Source organism: Chenopodium album, chromosome 22 (assembly GCF_948465745.1).
Source record: "Chenopodium album chromosome 22, dcCheAlbu1.1, whole genome shotgun sequence".
Lineage (NCBI taxonomy): Eukaryota > Viridiplantae > Streptophyta > Magnoliopsida > Caryophyllales > Amaranthaceae > Chenopodium > Chenopodium album.
Genome location: NC_137855.1, coordinates 4564926 through 4591860, shown reverse-complemented (window position 1 = coordinate 4591860; position 26935 = coordinate 4564926). Strand labels below are relative to the sequence as shown.

At 34.0% G+C, this 26935-nt stretch overlaps 2 protein-coding genes and 1 long non-coding RNA gene across 6 annotated transcripts; 2 read left to right on the top strand and 1 right to left on the bottom strand.

Annotated features, from left to right (window-relative positions):
• Positions 1–1511: 1511 nt before the first annotated feature.
• Positions 1512–8432, top strand: LOC145603588 (uncharacterized). Of its 4 annotated transcripts, XM_081659518.1 has the most exons (3): positions 4525–4799; positions 5093–5121; positions 6199–8432. In XM_081659518.1, the coding sequence occupies exon 3, from the start codon at positions 6271–6273 to the stop codon at positions 8131–8133; it is 1863 nt and encodes a 620-aa protein (XP_081515644.1). In that variant the 5' UTR covers positions 4525–4799; positions 5093–5121; positions 6199–6270; the 3' UTR covers positions 8134–8432. The 4 variants fall into 4 exon arrangements, with proteins under 4 accessions (XP_081515645.1, XP_081515642.1, XP_081515644.1 ...); XM_081659519.1 differs by lacking the exons at positions 4525–4799; positions 5093–5121 and adding an exon at positions 1512–1622; XM_081659516.1 differs by having other exon boundaries at positions 4523–5121.
• A 404-nt stretch (positions 8433–8836) lies between these two features.
• On the top strand, positions 8837–25494 carry LOC145603616 (choline/ethanolaminephosphotransferase 1-like). Its single transcript, XM_081659563.1, has 20 exons — positions 8837–9442; positions 10507–10708; positions 11702–11711; positions 11842–11892; positions 12390–12467; positions 13146–13221; positions 13377–13399; positions 13473–13573; positions 14118–14212; positions 14384–14452; positions 14812–14881; positions 15203–15266; positions 15358–15398; positions 15485–15569; positions 15725–15787; positions 16343–16401; positions 16503–16555; positions 17380–17452; positions 24994–25033; positions 25150–25494. Exons 2-19 carry the CDS (start codon positions 10572–10574, stop codon positions 25013–25015), a joined length of 1170 nt encoding a protein of 389 aa, XP_081515689.1. The 5' UTR covers positions 8837–9442; positions 10507–10571; the 3' UTR covers positions 25016–25033; positions 25150–25494.
• Positions 18741–21689, bottom strand: LOC145605825 (uncharacterized). Its single transcript, XR_014105145.1, has 4 exons — positions 21389–21689; positions 20529–20647; positions 19359–19442; positions 18741–19037 (listed from the first exon to the last, which is right to left on the bottom strand). It is a non-coding gene; the product is annotated as an uncharacterized LOC145605825 (long non-coding RNA).
• Positions 25495–26935: the final 1441 nt, after the last annotated feature.

Sequence of the window (26935 nt, the reverse complement as noted above, 5' to 3'; positions counted from 1 at the left end):
ACAATTAGCAATTTAAGCATAGTTAAGTAATTAAAAGCTTTAATTTATCAATTTAAGTTGTTAAATGCGTTAGTTCCAAAAAAAAAAAGTAATAAATTTATTAGGTTTCAAAAAATAAAGTAGTTATAATATTAATCATATTTTTTATAACAATATAAAACATTACACTTTCTAGTCATGCTTTGATTTATATTTCATACGTTGTATATTTGAAGCTTTTTATTTTGTCATTTAATATTTGTTAAATGTGTAATATGTTATGCACTAATGTCAAATAGCTCACTTGGTAGACGATAAGAATTGGACATAATGATTATGATTTTTATTGAATTAATAAATGACAAGATTTGACCATTAAAATAGATGTAAGACATGTACGGTGCATAGCTTAAAATTGCTCCAAACCACTACTCGACAGAGAAGATGAAAATGGGTATCATATGACGTTATCTTTTAAAAAAAAATAAAAATAAAAATTATACTATCTGATAGAGAATATTCCTAGAATATTCTCATCCTCGGTTTAGGATATATTTGTATAAGATGAAGAAAACACTATTTGAACTTATAAGATTGTTGACTTTAATAATAATAAAAAAAAAAAAAAAAAAAAAAAAAGCCAAACCACTTATAAGATTGTTATATATGTTACTTTTTTTTTTTTTAATCAGCTCAAAAAAATTACACTCGGGTGTTGAAAGAAATGAAAAAAATCTCACCAATTAAGATAATTATTAGGTACGTCGTATAACACAAGTTTATGAAAGAATGAGACGTGCATAAAGAATATAGGTTGGCAAAGTCGGTTAAGATACACTCATTTTTAATACGTAATCATATATGAATTTCGTAGTGATGACAAAATAATACACATACATACAAGTATATAGACATATATTCGAACACTTGCTAAGAAAAAATTAAAGAAGAAAAAACAATGTAACCATCATTTGTCACCATCGCCAGTTTTGCATTGGTCTCCACTATCCATGCCGTCACAATTTCTTCTACTCATTCTCAACTAAAAACATTAATGCATCATTATTCATTATCCTTTTTACTTTGCTATTTAGTTTCTAGTTTGAATCTAGAAAATAGAAAACGAGGTTTATTTGAAAAAGAAACCTTACTATAAAAATGTCACATATAAGATTTTACATGCGTCTTTATCATAATTTAGGCTAATTGTTATATTATGCGCTCTCGAAAATGTTACGCTTATGGTCAAATGAATACAGCCACAATAATAAAATATCATTTTGAAAAAAAAATTATATATTATTACAAATATATAGGACACATATTTGTTTTTAGCCCAGAATCAATTACTTAAAGAAGTACGTAATATATACTACTATTTTAAAACAAGAAATATTATACAGTTCGAAATATGACACTTGTAACTTGTCCCATGTTTACCGCAACTTCTCTCTTTTTTTAACTTTTTGTTTTTACATGCTCTCATTTTTCTCTGTCAACTTTCATAAATTTTATTTTCCCCTCTCCATTTCTCTTCCTCTTCCTTGTTTTCAAAAAGCCAAGAGAGGGGGACAATGAATTTGAAACAATTGAGAGGCTATTAATAATTAAGGAAAGTAACAGTACAAGAGGAATCACAAAAGGTATGATCACCAAATTTAATTTTAATTTCTTCTTTAATTTCATTATTATATTTTTTAATCCTTCTAAATAGTAGTATATATGAAATAATTATTGTCCATTCCATCCCATATGTAATAAATTTAGGGTTTAAAAATGATCAAAATCATATAGAGGAACATGTATGGAGAACTTGTGTTTTTGTTGTATGGTAAAATTTGCAATGATCAATGATTTAGATCAAAAGCAGGAGATCATATAGTGATAATAAATCAACAATCAAGAAGAGGCAACATTGAAATACCAATAGTAACACAAATAAAATGAATTGATAGGCTTCTTAGAAAGATATACTTGGAAATTACTCGATCTCCATGAAATATGATACAATATAAGACAATTATATATCAACTAATCGAAATTCACTCAAAATCGAAACTTCTCCACATCATTATCGTTCCTCCTTCCCCCAAATCGAAGACGAATGGGGATTCTCCAATTTAATGGGGGTTGTCATCATAGCCATGAGGGTTATTCAAAGGTTTGAGATGAATTTTAATTTCTAGCATTTCTGCATGGTATGAAGTTAATAATTTAAAAAGAAATCATGTATTAATTGATGTTTTTTAACTTATATTGTACAATTAAAGTTTTTATTACGTACTAGACGAGGAAGTTTTATCTTTTCAGTGTTCCTTATAAACAACGTCCTTCAATTAAATAACTCATTAGTACCTTAGACACCTTATAATTTTAATCATTACTTTTTCTGCTCTAATTTCCCTTTGTTATTATACACCCAAACTAGATTTATCAGTTATTTTTATATACATTAACTCTTATAAGTTATTAGTATTTTTACATTTAAAAATTAGGGGAAAAAATCATATAACATTATAACACTCCTTATAAGTACTTTTAATACATTGTTGGAAAAAAAAAAAAAAAAAAAAAAAAAGCTTATCTCTAAAGTTTTATTCATAGAAAATAAAAAAGACAGCATTGATTGAGAGGCAAAAAGGCCCAAAATAATAAAAAGATGGGTAAAGAAAACCACAAAAGGGCAATGGCAGTCACATAATTCTAAAGTGAGCGTGGAGGATGAGCTGTCCAAGCTTGGCAAAATGCGCAATCATTGGCCCCATAATATTATTAAGGCCGTTAATTTTTGGTTTTTAGCTTTTGAAATCAATTCAAATATTTCTTTGCTAGTGTATACTTCCTCCGTTCTTTTTTACTTGACCCGCTTTGACTCTTACACTATTCACCACCTCTTCTTTGACTGTCTTTTGTGAATAGTATGTAAGGAAAAACATATTCATGTGAGATCTTATTGAATTTGTCTCAATAAGTACTATCATAATATATAACTTTTGTAAATTTTACTTATGGAGAATTAAAGTTATTGATCGTGAAAGTTTTGCATTGGCAAGCGTGATAAAAAAACATGTCAAGTAAAAAAAAACAGAGGAAGTAGTTTTATAGGGGTAAATCAGTTAGTATTACAGGAATTGTTTCATCAATATTATAGGAATTACTCGGTCAATACTATAAAGGTTACTTTGCCAGTGTTATTAGAGTTACTTTGTTAATTTGTTCTTTTACAAGCGTCATATGATGTGGTGAGTCACATACAAAACGCGTTGTAATTATAACAGTTTTAATAATACTTGTAATAAAATAATGATAATAAATAAATAAAATAAAATTATATAACATATGATCTGGCTATGGCTAATGAACTATTGTACTACTTCTACCAACATTATTATCCAATTTTTTTTAGTGAGCATTTGTCATATGAAAATTTAGGATAGTGGATATACTCAATTAGCTATAACCTGAAAGCCAAAAATAAAGGCACTTTGGTCTCCTTCAAACTTTTGTCACCTTGCTTTGCTTTCTCCAAACAAGATTAGTTTTATTATTTTCTTTCATCTTTTATATGTTAATCATAAACGAACTAGAACTTACAACTTTAAATAGTTGTCGTTAAATCAGAATTATTATTAATAAGTTACTTAATTTTACATAAAAATAAATCAACACTCAAATCTAACAATAACATATTGTAAGTTCGACTCATATAACATATGCCAATTTAATGAAATTAACTTGGTTTTGATGGGGTCATTAATCATACAGAGCATTATGTTTCTAACAATTAACTAAATTCAAACAAGTACAAGAGTAGAGTTTGTCTAAGGGAAAGATGTTGAAAACAATATCTTAACAACCTCAACTTTGATCTATCAATTAATATTTCTTTGATCTTCTTGACCTACATATGTTGATGGAATTTGGGGGCTTATATATGTCCCAAAAATCAAATCACCTTTTGAGCTAAAAAAAAAATTTTAGAAGGAACTATACAATTTAATTCCATGACTTTAATGTGTTTTGAGCAAGAAATTACTTTTGTGTTACATCTTATTACATTAATGTATTAAAGTTTAACTTAGAAAGTTTAAGATATACCAAATCCCTTTATTTGAAGTGGAGTCCTCTTTGTTGAATATACAAAATTACAAATCTACTGTTTGCTTCAAGTTGATAAGAAACCTAACGACTTTAAACTAATATTTTAACCATAAAACAAAATTGATTGATATTACAAAATGATGTACATCCTTGAGCTTTGATCCCAAGCTAAGCTTTCTTTGATACTACTTCTAAAACTTTAATCAGCTAACTTAGTTGATATTCATACATATGACTATTATGATACATCCATCTACATCCTAGAATCTCTTGTTAACAGTAATGAACTATGCCTTCTTTTATGACTACTCCGAGCACGAATTTTATATATCCAACCAGTCAATAACGACTCACTTAAACTAAATTTTAAAATTCCTATTATACAACAGATCATACAACAAAATAAACCTAAATTATAAGAATCCGAACCTCGATCAACCCCAACCAATTAAGAACCACTTGAATCCCAAAAATCTCATTCTAATAATATTATTACATGACTAGTTGACTACATGAGGTCGCTCACTAATGCAAGTGAAATAAATAATTGAATTATAGTGGGTTGGAAGGGGGACCTTTGAATTAGAAATAGAGGGAAATTTCTTTAAAAAAAACTTAGAAATAAGAATCAAATTAAATTAGTTATAGTCCATGAAAATGAGCTAGCAATCCATGTGATTACCTGTCAAAACCCACAAAACAGTCCACTTTCCAGTGAGGTACTTTGCTGTTCTTACTTACTTAGCTGCTGCTACACTTCTTCTTCTTCCTCTTCTTCTTTGAATTCTTTGATTACTATTATTTTTTTTCTATTTTAATTTAATTTTTCTGCCAAACCCACTTATTTATTCTTTCTATATATAGTAATTACTGTAAGATATCAAAAGTTTCCTTTCTTGATTTTGATTACTTACCAAACACATCCTTAATCATCAAATTAATTACACCCTAATTTTTTTTCTCCTTTTTTTTTTATTTTTCTTATAAAAATTAAAACTTATGGCTACTCAAGTTCCTGTTTCTGAGCCGCAATTGCAAGAGGTATACAAAAAAATCCAATCTTTTTTATTTTTTTTGGCAATTTTTTTGATGGGTTTGTGAAAATTTATGGTTTGTTTGGAGAAATTCGTTTAATTCTTTGATATAATTTCTGGGTTTGCTTCAGATTATGAAATTGATTGTTAAATTGTGGATCTTTTTAATATACTCTGTAGGTAAGAATAGTATGCTCTGTTCAAATTTGGTAAAATGAAGTGAATGAATTTTTTGATGGTGCAAGCAATTTTTCTGCTAAATATATAATCATATAGTTAATTTTCTACCTATTTTTATTTTTATTTTTAATTTTTATTTTTTAAATTGCTGTTGTGTTATGTGATCTTAGTTTATTGATTTTTTTATATACTAGTATTATAATCATGAAGTTTACTTGTAGTGTCTGCTTCCTGAGATGAAAGAATAAAAGTTTGGATTAGAGAAAGTAGTATTATACTCGTATTATTAATCATGAAGTTTACAGTGAAATATTGCATATATGATATAATTGTGACAAAAGAAAGTAGCAGAAGTAGAGAAATATGTAAATGAATTACTATTGATATTTGATAATTGTTGTGGTGGAATGTCATGATCAAATAATTAAGGATGTGAACTTGTGGATCAAAGGCTATTCATGAAGTTTTTAGAGCATCACGACTTTCATGACTGTATGTGTATCGTTCCAATCTCAAAGTGTCTTGAGTAATTTGACAGATTTTCCGACTTTGAGTTGAGTATGTGTCCAAGTGTTAGACTCGGCTACTACATGAAATAAAAAGGCTGTCCGTCTGTATGATGTACGAAGTGTCTAGGTTCTGACACGGATACTTTCGGTAATATAAAGAGTTAGAGCTTACATAGTATTCCTATGAAACATTCACTAAGAAAAACATTATATGTGCTACTTTCTGTCCTTTATTCATCTTCCTTTTCCTGTTATTTCCAGCTTTGTTTCCTTTTTCCTTTGCTTTTATATATTGGTTGTGCATACTGTATTCTTTTCTTGTATCTTAATCCTTCTTATATCATATATGTGACTTTTTTGCTCACAAATATTACCTTTTTTAATTACTGCATCAGGAAGCAGATAAAAAGGAATCACAAGTGGTGGAGAAATTACCAGAAGTGATCATATCATCTGAGCAAACAGATATGCCTAAAACAGAAGAGGTAAAAACCGAGGCACCGGAGATGAACAAAGAGGTGGTTGCTGCTGAGGATATGACGAGTACACCTGATGCCCCGGTGTCAGAACCAGAAACTGTTGCAGAAGTGAAGCAAGAAAGTCCCGAAAATGAGCCTACGAGTGAAGCTCCTGTAGAAACACAAGCCGGGGAACAACCCAAAGTAGAGGCTGTTGATGAAAAGAATGAAGAGAAGGTGGAAAAAGTGGTTGAGGAGAAAGAAGTAGAGGCTGAAACTCCTAAGATTGAAGTGCCTGTTGAAGCACAAACCGAGGAGCTACCCAAAGCTGTAGAAGTTGTTGAGGCGAAGGAGCAAGAATCTGAAGCCCCCAAAATTGAAGAGCCTGTTGAAAAAAAGAATGAAGAAGTTAGTACTGAAGAAGTGGTGAAAGAGCCAAAACAAGAGGAGGCTGAAAAGAAGGAAGTTGCTGCTGAAGAGGAGAAGCCGAAGGATGTTTCTGTTGAAACCAGAGACATTGATGTTGTGAACTCAGCTGTTGAGGGTGTTGCTGAGACAAAGGTAACGTCAGAAGACAAGCCTGTAGATGAACCTCAGGAAGCAGTGATTGAGAAGGTGACCGAGAGAAGTTTAGAAGGAGTTCCTGTTGCTGAGCCTGTCAAAGTAGAGGAGTCTAAGGAAGAAGAAAACTCGAAAGGTGAAGTGGTTGAATCCGCTGTTGAAGAGGGTGGTGAGAAAACAGTAGAAGCAGATCAACCTGTCCAGGAGGAAGTGGTGAATGTGAAAGATTTAGCCTCCGTAGACTACCCTAAGAATGTCGAGGAGTCAAAGCAGGAGCCTCCTTCTGAAGTAGCGGAGGAAGTGGTAAATGTGAATGATTTAGCTTCTGTTGATTACCCTAAGAATGTAGAGGAGTCAAAGCAGGAGCCTCCTTCTGAAGTAGCAGAGGAAGTGGTGAATGTTAATGATTTAGCAGCTGTTGATTACCCTAAAAATGTAGAGGAGTCAAAGCAAGAGCCTCCTTCTGAGGTAGCGGAGGAAGTGGTCAATGTAAAAGATTTAGCCTCCGTTGATTACCCTAAGAACGTAGAGGAGTCAAAGCAAGAGCCACCTTCTGAAGTAGCGGAGGAAGTGGTGAATGTGAAAGATTTAGCCTCTGTAGACTACCCTAAGATTGTAGAGGAGTTTAAGCAAGAGCCACCTTCTGAAGTAGCAGAGAAAGTGAGTGAGCTAAGTGATGCACCGGCAGTTGAAAGCAAAAAGAATGTTGAGGAAGAGAAGGAAATTGCCAAAGAACAAGCCGAGGAGAAAATTGCTGAAGCTGAGAAAATTGAAGAAAATGGTGATGTTACAAAAAGGTCTAGTCTAGGAGACATGATGAAGGAGGACACTGATACTACTCAAACTGAAGAAGCTGCGAAGGTGACTGCAAACGAGACTGTGAAAGAGACTGCAGAAGTTTCAGAACAGGTGAAAGCTGTAGACGAAAGCAAAGAAAAAGAAGTGAAAACTGAGGAAACTAAGCCAGAAGAATCAGCTCAGAACCAAGAAGTAGCTGTAAAGAGCAGAGATGTTGAGGTGATTCCTCCTCCTTCAGTACCTTCAGAGGAGAAGAAAGCAGAAGAAGAGAAGGCCTCAGCTCCTGTTGTCGAGGCAGAGAAAAATGGACATATTGAGCAAGTAGCTAAGGAAGTTACAGCAACTAAGGATTCTGATGAAGAGAAAAATGAAGACATAGCTGCAAAAAAGCCCCCTTCAAAGACTATATTGTCCAAGGTGAAGAGCTCTCTCGTGAAAGCAAAGAAGGCGATCATTGGAAAATCTCCTTCCTCGAAGACAATCTTAACTGATGCTAGTAAGGGTGATTCGTGAGTAAAATTTGAAGTGATTTGCTGTATCATATTTTTGGTGTTTGTGATGTTGTTGAGGTTGGTGTTTGGTATTATTTCGGTTTGTTTTGGTTTGTGTTCCATAGAATGTGAATACACAGAAGGGTATAGGTTTGAGGTTCTGTAAACTTGATGATTTCATTTCTTTTGTTGTTTATTTTATTGAGATTCTTATTTAGTACTGCTATTTTTTCAAGTGTATGAAATAGTAATTTGTATTTGTTTGCTTTCTAGTTTGTTGATAAACATGGAAGAATTGTTATTGAAGCATTATTAGTGGTATCTTTGTCTTTTGTTTGTGCATCTGTTTTAGTTTACCTGTTCTCCAAAAATTGTTGAAACTTCCATTGACAGTTAAATTGTTTTGGAAAAAGTCTTGGGCAAGACTATTCTACGTTAACTTATTGTGAGACATTAAAAATTAACAGAAGATTTTTGTTATAGACTAGTAAATATGAGTGTTGCACATTTGCATCCCTAAGTAGCCTAATTACAAATTTTTTTTGATGGATTAGACAGATCTTTTCCTTGATAGTGGCAAAAGGTTTGGTATAAAAGATGCTCGTTTAATGAATATAAAAACAGGTATAGTCATATACTCGCATTGTATAAAAGATGCTCGTTTAATGAATATAAAAACAAGTATAGTCATATACTCGCATGTCATCTCTAACTCCAAGATGCTTGTCTAATGAATACAAACACAAGTATAGTCGTTGTCCACCTCTAACTCCAGGCAAGAAGCACAATTACGAACTATTTGAACCTTTAATAAGATTAAGGTAATATTGTACTTACCTTTACCTCGTAATCATCGCCAACTCCAAGTACTTAGTATATTGAGTGGACTAGAACTACCAAAAACTAATCAAACCCGAGATCAACCAAACCAAAATTCTATCTACGTGGACACCCAACGATTTAGCATGATCAGATTCCAAAATCACATAATAATCTGTCTAAACTTGACTCAAACCTAACCCGCGCATCCAATTCGACAGACCAAGACCTAACAGGAATCAATCAAGCATGAACCCAAAAAACGTAAAATATACAGAATTGCGTAAATAGGAAGCCCATATATTTGTCGAATGCACGTGTCTTAACTGTAAAAGCCAAACAACTCCAGCTCTCCTATTCCTTCTCGACACTCCCGCCATCTCACTCCCTTTTTCTCTCCGACAACCGCCGCCCATCTCCGACGACTCGCCGCGCATCTCCGCCGGTTAAACACTTCTTGGTCGGTCGTCTGTCTGCCGCAGTTTCCGCGCTTCTGTCGCTGTTTAATACAAGTCAGTTACTTGTTGTATTTTGAGATCTTGGTTTTCATTTTTTGCTATTGTTTTACCCTGAAAACTTGGATTAAGTCTGTTTTATTGTCTTATTTATTGATTTTGAATATGGGTTTTTGCTTTTGTTTGGCTTAATGTTACATACTCTATTGGGTTATTATGATTCTATTGTAGTCACTCATTTACAGGAAAATTTTGACCGTTAATATCTTTGATTGTGTAATCGGTGGAATTTATTAAAAGTTGATGTTTTAATAATGGAAATGGGAATGAATGAATTTGTTAATGGGTAGAATTTGTGAAAATGGAGGAGTATTTGTTTGTTGTCTCTTGGTTTGTTGATTTTGTTCCGGCTTTTTCGAGGGAGAAGGTGGGCTAGTTGCTTTGTGGTGGTGTTATTAACATGTTAATTTGGTGGGTATTAACTTTTATTTGAGGAATTATAAGAGTTAAACTGATGATGATGAGTTTTGTGATGGAGTTATAGGGAATTGGGTGGATAGGGATGTTTGAATTGAATGTTCTACCCTTGTGGTGTTGAGGTTTGGCATAGGCAAAGTTTCGAAATCGAGTTGGATACCGGTTGCATTTCAGTGATGTTTAGTTTCTGTTTAATTCAGGGATGAGGTATTGTGATGGGTCTTGGCTCAATGTTGGTGTGGTGAATACAAGTGTTAGAAGTTTGATTTCATTTCTATGAGTAATAACAACATGAATTGGAATGTTTGACACTAAACCCTTTTTGAAAATGGTATCGAGTCAAACATATTCAGACACGTATGGAATTCTCAATCAACACTTCCATAGTGCGGGGGCTCATTTTCATTAGATTCTAGTTTGTTGAACCAAGTGGGCCCTAACAAAGTCTTGTTGCTACTTGAATGCGCAGCAATTTGTTCAATGTTATGAACTCCTTCATTGTGGATAAAATAAATTTTATTCTACTTATATTTGGCTTATCTCATGTGTAGGTTAAAAGGGTTTTGCTTTCCCCGATCAATTTGAAGTGTGTGGAATGTGGATTCAGTTGATAAATAATGATTTATGAAGTTTGTGTTGTGTAGGTTGCCTCTGCTGAATTGAAGTTTCTGGAATCTTTGATTTACTAACAGTTGTGAGAGAAGGAAGAATGGGGTATATTGGAAATCATGGTATTGCAGCACTACATAAGCATAAGTATAGTGGTGAGGACCACTCATATGTGGCCAAATATATCTTACAACCATTTTGGACTCGTTTCGTGCTTCTTTTCCCTCTTTGGGTGCCGTAAGTATCCACTTTTCATTCCTTTTTTTTTTGGCTTATCAACCGGATTCTAATTATTGTCTGCTCTGGCTAGTATGTCTAAGAATTAGGCTGATTTATTACAGTATATATTAGGATTTCCCTCAAATATTATATGTGATCCACTTTAGTGTCAAGCTCAAATAAATTCCTTATGTTTTTTAAATAGAGAGACACAAGAAACGAAACTGTGCTTCTCAATGCGATGACTGTTGTATATATCTGTAGTTAAAGCAATGTAGAAATAAGATTTAGGGAGAGATAGACTTTGTTCAATGACTCTTGCTGTCCTATTATAAAATCAACTTACTGTATATAGTTTGGGCCATCTCAAGAAGCTATCATCTTTCCTTCAGATGCATGCTTTTGTAAGTTGCAAAATTTTTGAGGCAGTGGAAGTCTATATTTGTTGCACTAGGAATTGTGCTGTTTTCAAAGTAATAATATTTCTTCATAGTAGCAGGAGTGGACTATATTTTGTGTCTCATTATTGGTCATATTATGTGAAAACCTTATTGGCTAATGAATTGGAAGTTGTGAATCTGAGCTGTATGGGGAGTAAAATATGTGCATGAATTTTTGGCTGGGCCCTTTAGAAGAAGCCCCGTTTTGAATTTGGGTAACTTTGATAGTGGAAGTCTTTGTGTCTTGAGCTTTATTTTCCAAAAGTGTGGAACACATCTGGCTAGCTCCATGTAATATAGATATCATGTACAAGCTCTTGTTTGTATTATTTGCAACAAAAGGTGAGGTGAATTCAATTGTTTCTTGAAGAAATTGTTGCAGGAAATGCTGTGATACTTTATTTTGGGCAGGAAATGCTAATGCGTTATTATACATGTTTGATTAATTGTTTTTGTTTGCACTTACATTTGTATATAATCCCTCTTTCTTTGAGCTTAATAAATGTAATGTGATATTGCTAACTGTCTTCCTTTCTTTGTGCACATTTGCCGTTTCTGGATGCTTCTTCAGTCCAAATGTGGTAAATATCACTCTTTATATATTTTACATTTTGCTTTTCTCTTTTTCTCTCTCCATTACCTAAAAGTATTTTCTGTATCAATTGGATGTTTTGCAAATTGTCTAAGAGGCTACTTATTGTTTTGGTGCAGATAACACTTACAGGATTCATGTTCTTAGTAACTTCTGCGTTGCTTGGATATGTAAGTGAAGAAATTCTCTTCAAGTTTGTACTGGAAAACTTGATGGTTTTGTACATTAAGTATCTTTAACAAGTTGATGTGTTACACTAGCTGACTTATAAAGTGCTCTGATTACTCATACTTTAGCGGTCTTTGATTTTGAAGCCTTTCCTTTTTAGATACTTTTTTGAATTTGTTAAACTAATAACCATCATTTTTAAGCTGTCTTTTTCAAGGCTCCTTCCTCCTCCTCTTCCACCCTTTTTATGGGTACTTTAGTTTGGTGTTGAATTGAACTATAGCTCAATTTGGGGTCATAATAAGAGATTTTGGTTATGAAATCAAAGAGAAGGATGTTCTGATATTGCTCTGTAAAACATGGAGGCACATTATGTGAAAAAGCAATCTTGGTCCTAGGATAGTAGGATTAAGAATTAGTTCTTTTCAACTTATCTTTGGTTGATAATGTCTATGTTTTGATAAGGATCTCAGTATATCTTGTTCTTGCTAATTTTCAGATATATTCACCTCGTCTGGATACACCACCACCGAGATGGGTTCATTTCATGCATGGATTACTGCTCTTTTTATACCAGGTTTATTTCCGTTACGAGTGACATGATTACTTGCCTCTTGTGAATTCTTTGTTGATTTTGCTGTGACTGTTGGATGTAATTAATGCCTAAGAATTGAGTACTCTTTAGTCTAAAATACTATAACATAATGTTTGTTATTCTTTTTTCCAACTCAAGTGCTATGTGCAATGTTGGCTCAAATTGTTCTGCTAATTTCTGGTTCTAATCCTCTTGAATCCATACAGCTGTAAGTGTTTTTGCTTGTAACTATAGCTTCCTTGCTTTAATATAAAATTCAAACTCTGTGTTATATGTGAAAAAAACAATCTTCCAACTTGTCAACTGGCTGGAATTTGGTTTGGATTTTATACATAAATTTTTAATCCTCCAAAATTTACAGAAGGAGCTTTTGTTTTATTGTTGTATCTATAATATGGGGTAGTAAGCTTCTAGTCGATGTTTGCATTGTCAAGTTCCTTTGATATCCCTGAGTCACAGGTTTGATGATTGGTCCCATGCTGAAGTTTCAGTGTTTCACCCATAGAAGGGCTGTTATCAGTCTAGCAACCACTGGACAATTTTTCCAGTTATTATAGTAGAAATGTACTAGTGTACTATGTTTTGCTTGTTATGTTTATTGCACCGGCCTTTAGATTTGTTACATTCTCTTACTATTTTCTCATCACTCGGTCACTCCAGACCTTTGATGCCGTGGATGGGAAGCAAGCCAGACGTACCAATTCTTCAAGCCCATTGGGAGAGCTTTTTGATCATGGTATATTCCTACTGCATTCCTACATCCTATGTCTTCCTTGATTTTTACGCAATATATGCTTTTGGCCTACTCCTGTTATCAGGACATGACTTGCTTTCTACAAGGGTTTGAAACTAATTTGATGTATCCTGGATGTGTCTGATTATGCATTGCAGGATGTGATGCTCTTGGCTGTGCAGTAAGTGTGTTCTGTTTCGATAATGTTCTATGCTTTAAAGCAGATGGCCCTTAAATCTATATTTTCATCTCAGCTTGAAGCTCTTGCTTTTGGGAGTACAGCTATGTGTGGAAGGGCAACTTTCTTGTTTTGGGTGATAGCAGCTGTTCCATTTTATGGTGCAACTTGGGAAAAGTATGTGCTCTTAATCTTGCTACTTTTTTATTTTATTTTATTTTTTATTTTTAATTAAGTGACTCAGATAGTTGTGGTAGGCTCGTAGCATATGACTATTTTGGTCTACTGTTTGATTAATGACATAACTCTGACGACTAATTTTAAGTATCCTGTCTAGATTGCTTGTACCTTAAGTAGGATACGTACTGTTTGGTACCCCTTCTACCATTCTTCTTTTGTGTGTTGCTTTGTTAGGATTTAATACGTTCATAACAATTCTACGAACCACATCTTTGTATTGTTAAAGAAGGTTTGGTTGTTATTGGTTTTGGTGGTGCTATAATTATTCATCACCCTCATTATGGTTGCTGTTGTGGTCTTAATGGTGATGAACCGGATGATAATTTATACTGGGTGTTTCTGTTCTTGCTATACTGTCTACTTTGCCGGTCAGTTGCCGGGCTGCTTCTATATTTAGAGCGGTGATGGATGTTCGCGATTTTTTTGTTTTGGATCCACTTTGCAACTTAACTTGCTCCTTTTCTTTGGCTATGATTTTCAGCTACTTCACAAATATTCTAATTCTTCCTGTAGTCAACGGACCTACAGAAGGTCTCATGCTGATATATTTCTGCCACTTCTTCACAACTTTTGTAGGTAAGCCACTGCACACTTGTCAAACATCATAGAACTCATTTTATTTCTATGAGATAAGAATCATTGGGCCTTAAAAACCATGTTGGTGACTTGGTATTGGCATTCCAAGAAATATGTTATAATAAATTAGTTTGTTTCCATCTATTATTTCTAAACTTTTGTTCTTATTAGGTGCTGAATGGTGGGCTCAACAATTTGGACTATCTATTCCCTTCTTGAGCTGGGTGCCCTTTTTAAATGGTAGTGTACATCCTCCAGAATCTTGTTGATAATGACTAAAATATGTTTGAATGCATACTATATATTGCAGTTTTTTATTCCTCCAGTTGATCCCAACTTAGGTGTCTTGGTAATAGTAATGTGGAAGAGAAGGAGAGGGGGAGAAGGAAGGAAGGACATTCATAATTTATTTTCACACCATTAATAACTCCTTTTTTACTATTTTTTTGGTTGGTGGATGGGTGCATATCTGAGTTAGTTTATTAATGATTTCTCTCCTATAACATTCATTTTTATAGAAAAGCTTTTTCTTCAGTATCAATTTTTTTCCCTGTGGATGCATCTCTGAATTCCGACTCCCTTTTTTCTCTGTGATTCAGGGATCCCAATGTACCAAGCTGCGTTGTACCTAATGATAGCTTCTGGTGTGATACCTACTGTTGCATTCAAGTAGGTATTCTTTCCTAAGTATATCAATCCTTTTGTGTACATCATCTCTTTGCATTAGCAATAGAGCATTGAACTTTAACATTACTTGCATGCTGGGATAAGATATGAGGTTCTTCATCAAGTTTAGCCTAAATGGGAACTATTCGCTCATGGACACATTCAATCTGGCTCTGTCCCTTGGTATCTCCTTATGTTCATGGTAGTGCACAATTATCAACAGCCGCAGGGATTGTTGTAATACAACATTTTCAGTGGATGTGCTGAATTGAGTTCTTTGTATAACTTATTAAAGTTCTCATCTTAAGAATCCTTCCCATGCAGCATACAGAATGTCTACGGCGTAGTTAAAGTGAAAAAAGGAAATATGCTGCTTGCATTAGCTATGGTAATAAAAACATTGTCTTTTCTCTTGTTGCATTCCTTTTTATTGTACTTGTTACTATCTGGGAACTCATTCTTGATGATATTAATGTCAGCTTTACCCATTCGTGGCACTCCTGGTCGGAGTTTTCCTTTGGTATAGTTCACTTCCCTTATCTGGTTAACTTGCTTTATGCCCTTTTGAATCCTTGTCCTTATACATTAAAAGTAATGGTACTGCAGGGATTATTTGTCTCCAGCTGACATAATGGGCAACTATCCCCATCTCGTTGTTGTGGGGACTGGACTTGCATTTGGATTCCTTGTGGTAAGTAAAAGTTTAAATTATTTGTTGTGACTTTCTGACACCTACTTATTAGATTATTGTGCTTATTTTTTATATTTTCATTTATATTGTAGTATCTCTTTCAGACTTTCATCATTGTACTTTTCTATCTTTGATGTGTTAATATGTTTTTGCAGGGTAGGATGATTTTGTCTCACTTGTGTGATGAGCCTAAGGGTCTTAAAACGAGCATGTCTATGGTATGACTCTGGTTGATGATCTACTTTTAGTGTAAAATTTTGAGGAATTTCATGAAAACTTGTGCATTTGCTAGTTATTTCCTCTGGCCTGTCTTTTTACTATTATACTATGAACCTGTTTTCTTCACTATATTTTTTATTTTTGTTTACTTGTCACTGAACGTCTTTAATTGATTATTAATAAGATCGTGAATTAGATATTTGGAATATACACATTGAGATATAACAATATCCCACTTGATAATGTCTTTTTTCTTGTGCATTAATGTAAAAATACTGTCAAAGCTTAATAGATCAGGATACCAAACTAGAAAGATTCACACCAGACCAGAGCCTACCTAAATCAAACCAAAATACCTTATTTTAGTTGTAGAGAACAATATCTATGCTGGTTCGTGTATTTGCACCACATTACTTAAGGTAGGAGAGTCATACGAATATGCGATGGCAGCCTTTGGAAAAATAATAATAAAAGATTTATGTACTGTGCATTTTTTGTGTTTTACTTTCCCTGTTTGCATTTCATTGACTAACTCTTTAACTACTTTGCTTCAGTGTCTTCTGTATCTACCTCTGGCCATTGCAAATGCTTTGACTGCTAAACTAAATGGCGGGTAGGATATTTAGCTGTCAGATTTTGCCATTTTTTTAACCATGATTAGTTAAAAATTCATCACTTTAGCTTATTAATTTTCATTTTTTACCATGTTCACAGAGTTCCTTTAGTTGATGAGCTCTTGGTGCTGCTCGGTTATTGTGCATTTACTGGTATGAAACATTCGAACTCTTTTGGGACTAGCTCTTTTCTTCTTTGGTTATTGGCGTCACCTTAGAATTATATTTCTCTTTAGTGTTAACATCAACAATATTATGAAGGAAAAATTTCTACATGTAGAATTGTAGAATGAATATTTTTATTAAGTAAATGAAAATTTGATTGGTATGAAATACTCAAATAATTTTTATTTGGTCTTCCTGGTATGATGAACGATTTTCAAAAGCGAAGATTTACTATTTTACTTTGGGTATGAAAATAATTCCCATCGTACCATTCACATAAGTTTGGAAGCACAAATCAATTTCCTTCAGTCAAATTTAGAGGCACAAATAACTAAGGACCACTGAGGTGTAAACACAATGGTTTTACAACCTTTACTGGTATTACTTATAGCTGCAATTTAATATAGTAAACACAATGGTTTTACAACCTTTACTGGTATTACTTATAGCTGCAATTTAATATAGTAAACACAATGGTTTTACAACCTTTACTGGTATTACTTAATTTCAAGTGAAGAAACTGCTAATAGTGTTAGTTGATTTACTTAATGAACTGCTTAGTATAAGTTGTTCAACTCTGTGCCAAAACATTTAAAAAAAAATTCCCTCCCACTCCAGTCCTTGGTGGACAATATCATGGGAATTTCTTAAAAACCAATGAGAAATATTTATTTTTTGAGATATATATCGAGAAATTGTTCCAATTCAGTTTGGAGTATGGTGAACATACATTTCATTATTCCTAGTCCCATTTTAGACTTGTTTTTCCTAATTGTGTTTTTTTCCTAATGGTGTTTTCTGGCTTTGCTCAGCTTGTGTGTATTTGCACTTTGCAACATCAGTAATTCATGAAATCACAGCGGCATTGGGAATTTGCTGCTTCAGGTAACTTTATATCTGTATGACATTGTAGAAATGTATGTCACATTTCTTTTGTATGAACTTTTTTTGTTCCATTAGCAGGACTGTTTGTTCCATGTTTTGATTCATGATACTTATTTGTGTTTACTTACTAATAAAGGAATTTGTCATTATATACACCGTATATAAGGCTGCATGATTCCTACTGGTGAGTGGTGACTGCATCCATAGGTATAGTTAGATTCATGCCAAGTTACTGCATTATTGGTATAAAGTACAGTTGGGTTATGTCTTTTACTATAGAAATAAAGAGTCCTCCAAGGCAGCCTTCTCCAAGAATAGCACACTGCTAGATCTTCTATTTTATTGAATGAAGATATAATCTTAACCCTTGCATCTTTTAATTTCTGTGTTAAATGCATTCATCTCATATGTATTAGTGCTATTGTTTTGTTTCCTAATTTTGGTCACTGCATATTCTTGTGAAGGTTAAATGGGGGGCATATATTTGGCCCTTATTGCAATAACATTTCATTAAAGAAATTTATGTGCTGGATTATCTTTGATTTTGCTATCCCCTGTATTACTTCAAAAGGAGAGTATTAGTATCCATATGGTTGAATCAGGTCCATAAATCATTTATATGGTGGGTTATATCCTTTTTTTTTTGGTGCACTGGTGGGTTATATCCTATAATTTGCCTGATTAATGCTTTGGTGGTAATGAGAGGAAGGAAATATGGGAAGATAGTGCGAGACTACAGAACACATGAATATTTTAGGGTAGCATGACTGTAGGGGTTCATATAATATGGGTTCGGTAGTCGAGGTTTTTAAGGGATAATATGGGTTTAAATGGTAGGGGTTTGTGAGGCATAGTAGGGGTTAAGATAGTAGAGGGGGTTAGTATAGTAGGGATTCATGTAGTAGGGCTTATGGTAGTAGAAACCCCCCCCCCCTCCCACTAGGCGAAAAATAGGGTTGGCCACCGGTTCAAAACCCCCCTTTGCCACCGGTTTTGAACCGCTGGCCAGTGGGGGGGTGGCAAAACCTAGCACAAAAGGCCACCGGTTCAAAACCGGTGGCAAAAACTAGTATTGCCAACGGTTAACCGGTGGCAATAACCCTTGGCGCTTTTTTTGATCAGGGTTATTGGCACCGGTTCCTGTTCAAAACCGGTGCCAATAATGGCCAAAAAAAATAAAATTTTTTTTTTTTTTTTTTTTTTGCATTTTTTTCACTTAAATTGATATATAAACACTAACATATACATAAACTTACTTATTTTTATAAAAAAATGATGTAATATTACAATTTTTGTCCAAAAAAATAAAATAAAATACAAGGTTACAAACAAAGTGGCTGCACAGAAGCAGATTAGCAGCAGCAAGAGTCGAACAGCAGTGGCGTAGAGCATAGCAGCAGCATCAGGAGCATAGAAGCAGTAGCGTAGAAGCATGCAGCAGCAGCCTTGTGATGCAAGGCAGCAGCAGCATCAGCATAGAAGCATGCAGCAGCTGCAGCTTCTGCGGTTCTGCCTCACTGATGCAAAGCTCTCTGTATCAAGCCACACTGTCCTTGAAAGTTCCCCTAGATGTGAATTCAAAATCCTGTGAAATAATTCAAGTAAATTATGCCTTATTACAGAGTCACGTCGGCGGACTTCCAACTTAATTTTATACAATATTATACAAACTTTTACAAACGAAACAAACCATAGATCACATGAACAATACATCAATGTAGCATTGTCATTTAAAAGAAAATTATACAATATTATACAATCATCAATTATGTACTCCGCATTTACGAGCCAATTCAATATGTATCAATACTATATCAAATGTGAAATTATAATAATTAATATGGGATTAAGGGAACAATGGGACAGCCTTACATAGTACACAAATACACAAGAATCTCACAACTACCTGATTCCGGGACCGTGACGTCTGAAGGTCTGGTGCCCCGGCCTGAGGAGAAGTATCAGTTACATTCTCTCCTTGTGATGGTACCTAAAATCAGCACAATAATAAATCAAATGATAGTTTTAATACTCAATGTTCAAGCATGAACTAAATGTAATAATTTAAATTTAATTATTGTATGAAAAAAGATTATAAACCAGCTCAAAGTTAGGGAAAACTATCATGTACATCATTACATTAGAAACCCTCCTTATGAGAATGAAAGGGGAGTATAAATTAAGCAAGTGTCCATATAAAATTATAAATCGATATAGATGCCAAACTTTAAATAAAAATTTAGGCCTCATCTAACAACATAATTGGGTCTTATCTGAAAAGAATTTTAATAAAAATTGGGTCTTATCTAAATAGAGAAAAAAAAAATCTCAATAATTGACGTGTCATGTAAGGAAGACTAAACTAAAAATCAAAGTAACATTGTTTATTAGTATAATATGCTTTTCCAGTTCATAGTTTAGGGGGGGGTGACTGGGTGAGTGAGAGCAACTTAGATAACACTATCACCATTTATTAGACATTGGACTTATCGAGACTGAGACATAATAAGTCACTCTTCTTTTTTTTTTTTTTTTTTTTTTGAGGAAACATAATAAGTCACTCTTGTCGTGTATAACAGAATTTATGAACATATCATGAACATAAAACCATTCAACCAACAAACAAATTGACAGCAGGGTCTTTTACCTTTGATAAAACATTTAAAATCAGGAGCAAACAAGATTTCCTGCTCCCAACTAACATGACAAGAACTAAATTATTACCACATAAGCTAGAAACACTAATTTGCCAAATTATAACTACAGCTCTTGTGACTTTGGGAGTTGTGGTCTTGCACGATAGATCTCCCCGGGTGCATGCAATATTTTCTATTCCCAACTGGTATGGTACAACCGTACAAATTAGAAGGATACAAGGATCCATCCTTAAATTATTACCATCACCAGGGAGCAATAACTCGATAAACAACCGGAGAATACCCCAATATTCACTAACTAATTTTCCAAAAGCCAAAAGACACAAAGTCAAGGGCACAAAATAGTCTATTAGTTGTCCACATGTGCTATATCCTATAAAGCATTAAAAACGAACTATTGTGGGGTTTGTAAAGTATACCTGAAATTAGTTAGAGTTAAAAGCTGTGTGATTTCCTTGTAAAGCTCCCTCTTCGTTAAATGTTGAAAATACTTTCAAATCACCACACAAGTATCTCAACCGCCTTGGACTTGTCTTGCCTAACAAATTCAAACAAACACCACAATTTTAATACCAATTTCACTCCCCCCATATGCAAATATTCAACAAGTACACCAGCATACTATAACCCGATTCACATGTTCCTTAAGAGCTTTATTTCTCTGCAGTTTTTAAGCACAAGAACCAGTACAATCTCTATATATTCAGAACAAAAGAAGCATTTAACCCCTGCAACTTCACTCAAGCAACACCACATTCCAAGCTGCAAACATCATCATCTTCTCATCACAAATGTACTCCCCATACACCTACCACAAATCACACAACGAGGATCCCTCGGTTCTGCTTCTCTTTGATCTCAACATCTTACTTTCACTTCATCTATAATAATATCAATCAGATTGTGATCAAATAATCACAAAATTCATCTAAACTACTCCACAAATTACCAACAATTTAATCTTAACTGTGTTTTGTGGTCAAATTACAAGAAAATTCATTAAAATTACTCCAGGAATCACCAGAATTTATTTAATATATAGCACTCAGTTTTATGAACATTCACCTAAATTACTCTACACATTGCCAGAAATTTATCTAATTTACTCATTTTTGAGGTCAAATTTCCATAATATTTGTCTAAATTACTCTACAAATTGTAATTATCAATAAACCACTAGTTTTATCAATGGAGATTAATTAAATTACAGGAAAAATTCACAAAATAGGAAAAAATGATTCTTATGAGAAACATGAATTATGCATAACAAAATGTTTACCTGAATCGTCGTCATCATCATTTCAAATATTAGGGTTTGTACATTCCGATTGATGATTCGTCAAATTCATAGCTGAAAATTCGAATCAAGAGTTCTTTCACTTCCCATTCATTCGAATTCAATTCCCATACATACAAATTACAATAATTATCAGAACAAGAGGGACAAAATCAAATTCAAAATCAAACATCACATACAAATCTAAACTCAAAAACAACGACCCAAATCATAAAATCAAAAATCAAAACCCAAAAACTCAACAAAATCGAAACCCTAACCTAAATTATACAAAATTAACAAAACAAAGGAGGGTTAAACCTTGTGAGGAGCAGCGTCGCCATTAGAGATCTAGGCATCGTTCTCTTAGTTTTTTAAGGGCTTATGCCATTAGTGACGACTGCGGTGGTGGTGGCGGAAAGCTAGGAGGAAGAGAGAGGAGGGTTGTGTTGGTGGTGACTGCGGTGGGAAGCTAGGATAGAGAGAGAGGAGGGTTGCGCTGGTGGTGGCTGCGGTGGAGCAAGAAGAGAGAGGAGACGGAGAGTTCGAGAGGAGAGAGAGCGTGTGAGTTAGAGATAGAGAGGGAAAATGGTAGGGTTTGGGGTATATAAAGGGCCGGGTTTTTTTTTTTTTTTAAATATACTTAGTTATTGCCACCGGTTCAAAACCGGTGGCCTTTCAAATTTTTGCCACGGGTTTGGTTGAACCGGTGGCAATAACTCTTTGCCTCATCCCGCCACTAATTTTTGCCACGGGTTTTCAAAAACCGGTGGCCAATGAGCGTTGTATTTTTCAATTTTTCTACTAGTGCCCCCCCTCCCTCCCTTCTTGAGTATCAGGTAAACACTTTCAGGTTAGTATAGTAGGGGGTTTGTGAGGAATAGTAGGCGTTGGATAGTTGGGTTTATGGGTAGAGATAATAGGGGTTATGGTAGTAGGGGTTGAAATAGGGATAGTAAGGGTTTATATAGATATAGTAGAGGCTTGATAGTATGGGTTAGGGTAGGGGTTAGGATTAGGGTAATAGAGGTTCATGCAGTAGGGTTCATATAGATAAAGTTGAGGTTAGGATATTAGGGGTTGATATAGCAGGGGTTAGAGAGTAGGGATTATTAAGGGTTAGGTATAGTAGGGGTTCATATAAATATAGTATGAGACTGAGAGATAGATGGAGAGGTTAGTGTAGTTTGAGTTAGGATAGTAGGGGTTCATATAAATATTATGAGACTATGAGTTAGATGGAGAGGTTAGTGTAGTTTGAGTTAGGATAGTAGGGGTTAGGGTAGTAGAGGTTATTATGGTAAGGTTTGTGAAGCATAATAGGGGTTGTTAGTATTGGATAGTAAGGGTTCATATAATATGGATATTATGGATTATTAAGGGATAAAAAGGGTTAAAATGGTAGGCGTTTGTGAGATAAAGTAGGGGTTAAAATAGTAGGGGCTCGTGTAGTAGGGATTAGGGTAGTAAGGGTTCTTACAGATATAATACGTAGATAGTATGGGTTAGGATAATAAGGGTTTATATAGATATATTAGGGGTTAGATAGTATGATTAGGATAGGGGGGTTAGTATATTAGGGGCATGTACAGGTTAGTAAAGTAGGGGGTTTATATAGTTATAATATGAGTTAGGATATTAGGGGCATGTAAGGGATAGTAGAGATTATTATAACCCCTTACTAAATCTATATGAACCCCTATTATCTAACCCCATGCTGAAGGGGGTTAGATAATAAGGGTTTATATCAATTTAGTAGGAGCTTAGATAGTGTTCATATAGATTTAATGGGGGGTTAGATAACAGGGGGTTTGATAGTAGGGGTTCATATAGATTTACCAGAGGGTTATAGTTTTCATATACATTTTGTAGGGGGTTAGATAGTAGAGGTTTATATAGATTTAACGGGGGGTTGGATAGTGAGGGTTCATATTGATTTAACGGGGGGGTTAGATAGTGAGGGTTCATATAGATTTAACGAGTGGTTAGATAGTAGGGTTTCACATTGATTTAACGGGGGGTTAATAGTTTCATATTGATTAAACGGGGGGTCAGATAGTAGGGTTTCATATTGATTAAACGGGGGGGGGGGGGGGGGGGGGTCAGATACTAGGGTTTCATATTGGTTTAACAGGGGTCAGATACTAGGGTTTCATATTGGTTTAACGGGGGGGTCAGATAGTAGGGTTCATATTGATTTTACGGGGGTCAGATAGTAGGGGTTCATATTGATTTAACCGGGGGGGGGGGGGGTTAGATAGTAGGTTTCATATTGATTTAACGGGGGGTTAGATAGTAGGGATTCATAAAGATTTAACGGGGGGGTCCGATAGTAGGATTTTGTATTGATTTAACGAGGGGTCAGATAGTAGGGGTTCATGTTTATTTAATAGGGGTTAGATTGTAGGGATTCATTTATATTTAACAGGGGGTTAGATAGTAGGGGTTTATATAGATTTAATAGATGGTTAGAATAGAGGTTCATATAGATTTAGTAGTGGGTTAGATAGTAGGGGTTCATATAGATTTAACAAGGGGTTATATAGTAGAGGTTTATATAGATTTAGTATGGGGTTAGCTAGTTGGGGTTCATATGGATTTAACAAGAAATTTAATAGGAGGTTATATAATAGGGGTTCATATAAATTTAACAGGGGGTTAGATAATAGAGGTTCATATATATTTAGGAGGGGGTTAGATAATAGGGTTTCATATAGATTTAACAGGGGGTTAGAATAGGGGTTCATATAAATTTAGTAGGCGGTTAGAATAGGGGTTCATATAGATTTAGCAGGAGGTTAGATAGTAAGGGTTTATGTAGAATTAGCAGGGGATTTGATAGTAGGGGTTTATATAGATTTAGTAGGGGGTTAGATACGAGAGTGAGGGATAGTTCATATAGATTTAGTAGTGGGTTAGATAGTAGGGATTAGGATATTAAGAGGTTCATACAAATGTAATAGAGATAAGTGTAGTAGGGGTTAGAATAGTAGAGGTTAGATTGTATGGGTTATGATATTAGGGGTTGGAATAGTAGAGGATGGTATATTATGGGCATGTAAGGGATAGTAGAGTTAGGATAGTAGGGTTTAGGATAGTATAAATTAGAGTAGTACGGGTTATGTTCATATAGATATAGTTGGGGTTGAAGTAGGGATATTAGGGGCATGTAAGGGTTTATATATAATGGGTTACGATAGAGATTATTAAGGGATCATATTAGGGTAGGGTAGGGGTTAGTATATATAGTAAAGGTTAAATTGTACTTCGTATATGTTAGAATAGTAGGGGTTGATTTAGTATGGTATGTTATTAAAATATACACTTGCTCCTACTATCCTATACTACTATCTTAATCTTTACTATCTTAACCCATACTATCTAATCTCTACTATCCCTACATGAACCCCAACTATACTAACCTATTATCCCTTAATAACTCCTAGTTCTCCTACTATTGAACCCATATTTGGCATTAATTTTAGGCTCTATTGTTTGTATGATGTTCCTAATAATCAATCCAGTTGGAGTTGTGACCGAAGCATACCTCAACTTTGTTTAATCTCGAATATGTACTCACTTTTTCTATGTTTATTTATGAATTACAGGATTACTAAGAAAGAAGCATAAGGAATGTTAGAATTCTTGGTATGATTGATTTTCTCCTTCATGTATCCTTCTTTTGTCTGTATCAAGCGATTCACGCCTTTAGCCCTTTACTAACTATGGAAACTTCCTTCCCCCTTGGTTACTTTTTTTCCTAGGTTTTGCACGTCAGTCCATCAAGACTGGCTTATTCAAGATGTATGGGAACAACTTCTTACCCGTGGACTGCGTGATTTCAGAAATTCAACCAAGATTGGAAGTTGTACTAGATTATGATATAATGTTATGCTATCGATCTGATTTCACAACCCTTGAGAAGGCCAAGTTATAAAACTATAAGTGCTTAGTAATCTTGAGCATTATGATGTTTTTGGCCTTTTGACAAAGTCACAAGGGTGTCATAAAATTTCATATTCTGTAATGTGTGAACTGATACTGTAGAAATTTTGCTTGCAAAATGCAATGCCTTTTTGATCTAAACGAATACTGTTGAATATTTGTGATTTCTGGGATTTCTTCTATCGATTAAATTTTTCTTTTCTAATATCTATTTTGTACAACAGAGTACTAAACATTATATGGTATACCAGCTGATACGAAAGTAATAATTGGAGTAAGCAAAGGATATAAACTATTCAAGTACCATGGTATTGTGATCTCTTCAGTTAGTTTTATTTGTACGATTCTAATCTAGAACAAAGGAATATGAACTAAGAGATCAAATATCAATGTCCAGCATTCATTATGCTTAAAGGATGAAGATTAAAGAAGAGAAAAATAAATTTTTGAAGAAATGAAGATTAAAATTTTGATTTTTTAAAGAGATAATTTTTGAAAGCAACCTTAATTACTCTAACCGGCCTTATTGAGGCTTCTATCCAACTTTCAACTTTCTTGCCACTCAAAGTAGCTCATAATTTCATATGCTACTTTCATAAACGTTATTTTCATTAGTTGGTCTTACAAGGAAAGTATTCCAACCCTCATAGCCTCATAGTCTTTCAAAACAATTAATTTTTCCAAAACTTGACTCAAATAATAACTCAAGCTCAAAGACTAGTCTTTTTAAACAAAATAAAGCTTTAAATAACTTCACAAAGGCATTCTTCTAGCTCTTGAGAAAGGGATCAAGAACATTCACATTGAAGGTGATAATCTGCTAGTCATAAACTCAATTATAGGTACTTGGTCAATTTTGTGGCAGATCGAGCATATCATTACAAAAATCCATTATCTCCTCAACAAATTTAATAATTAGAGCATTTGACATATCTATTGAGAGGTAAATAGAACATCATTCACATTGAAGGTGATAATCTGCTAGTCATAAACTCAATTATAGGCACTTGGTCAATCTTGTGGCAGATCGAACATATCATTACAGACATCTATTACCTCCTAGGTAAATTTGATAATTAGAGTATTTGACAAATCTATTGAGAGGCAAATATAGCAGTATATTGAGTTGCTAATGTTAATAATTTAACTATTCATAATATGGACATTAGTCTTTGTAACAACTCTCCTTTAACTACTATCCCCTATTTATAGCATTAGGAATTTTCAAGGGTTTCCTAATGCTTCCTCCTTTTTCTTACCTTAATTAGGGGGAAAAAAAGTCTACTGGATCAACTAATTAAAAACAATTTTTAACATTAAGGGCCTGTTCTCATTGACTGAACTGAACTGAACTGAAATGAATATTTTATAAGAGAAGGAAATTAGGAGCTAAACTGAATTGAGCTGAACTGAACTGAACTGAATTTCAACGTAAGAGAACAGACCCTAAGTTCACTTCTTACTTATTACTTAAATAATGTTTTTTTTTTCCTTTCCTGTTTGCATATTTAAAAGTAATGAAACTTATACCGAAAAGGGCTAAATACACAATGAGACGAATCTAACATGATTCAACTTAAATACTTAATATTGTCTTTTCCATCC

Excerpts from the sequence above, each read along its gene's own strand:
- LOC145603588 (XM_081659516.1), top strand. The coding sequence starts at position 5,080 with ATGGCTACTCAAGTTCCTGTTTCTGAGCCGCAATTGCAAGAG. Across the intron at positions 5,122-6,198 it reads CTGAGCCGCAATTGCAAGAG|GAAGCAGATAAAAAGGAATC; the intron begins GTATACAAAAAA and ends TTACTGCATCAG.
- LOC145603616 (XM_081659563.1), top strand. The coding sequence starts at position 10,572 with ATGGGGTATATTGGAAATCATGGTATTGCAGCACTACATAAGCATAAG. Across the intron at positions 11,893-12,389 it reads CTTCTGCGTTGCTTGGATAT|ATATATTCACCTCGTCTGGA; the intron begins GTAAGTGAAGAA and ends GCTAATTTTCAG. Across the intron at positions 13,574-14,117 it reads TATGGTGCAACTTGGGAAAA|CTACTTCACAAATATTCTAA; the intron begins GTATGTGCTCTT and ends TATGATTTTCAG.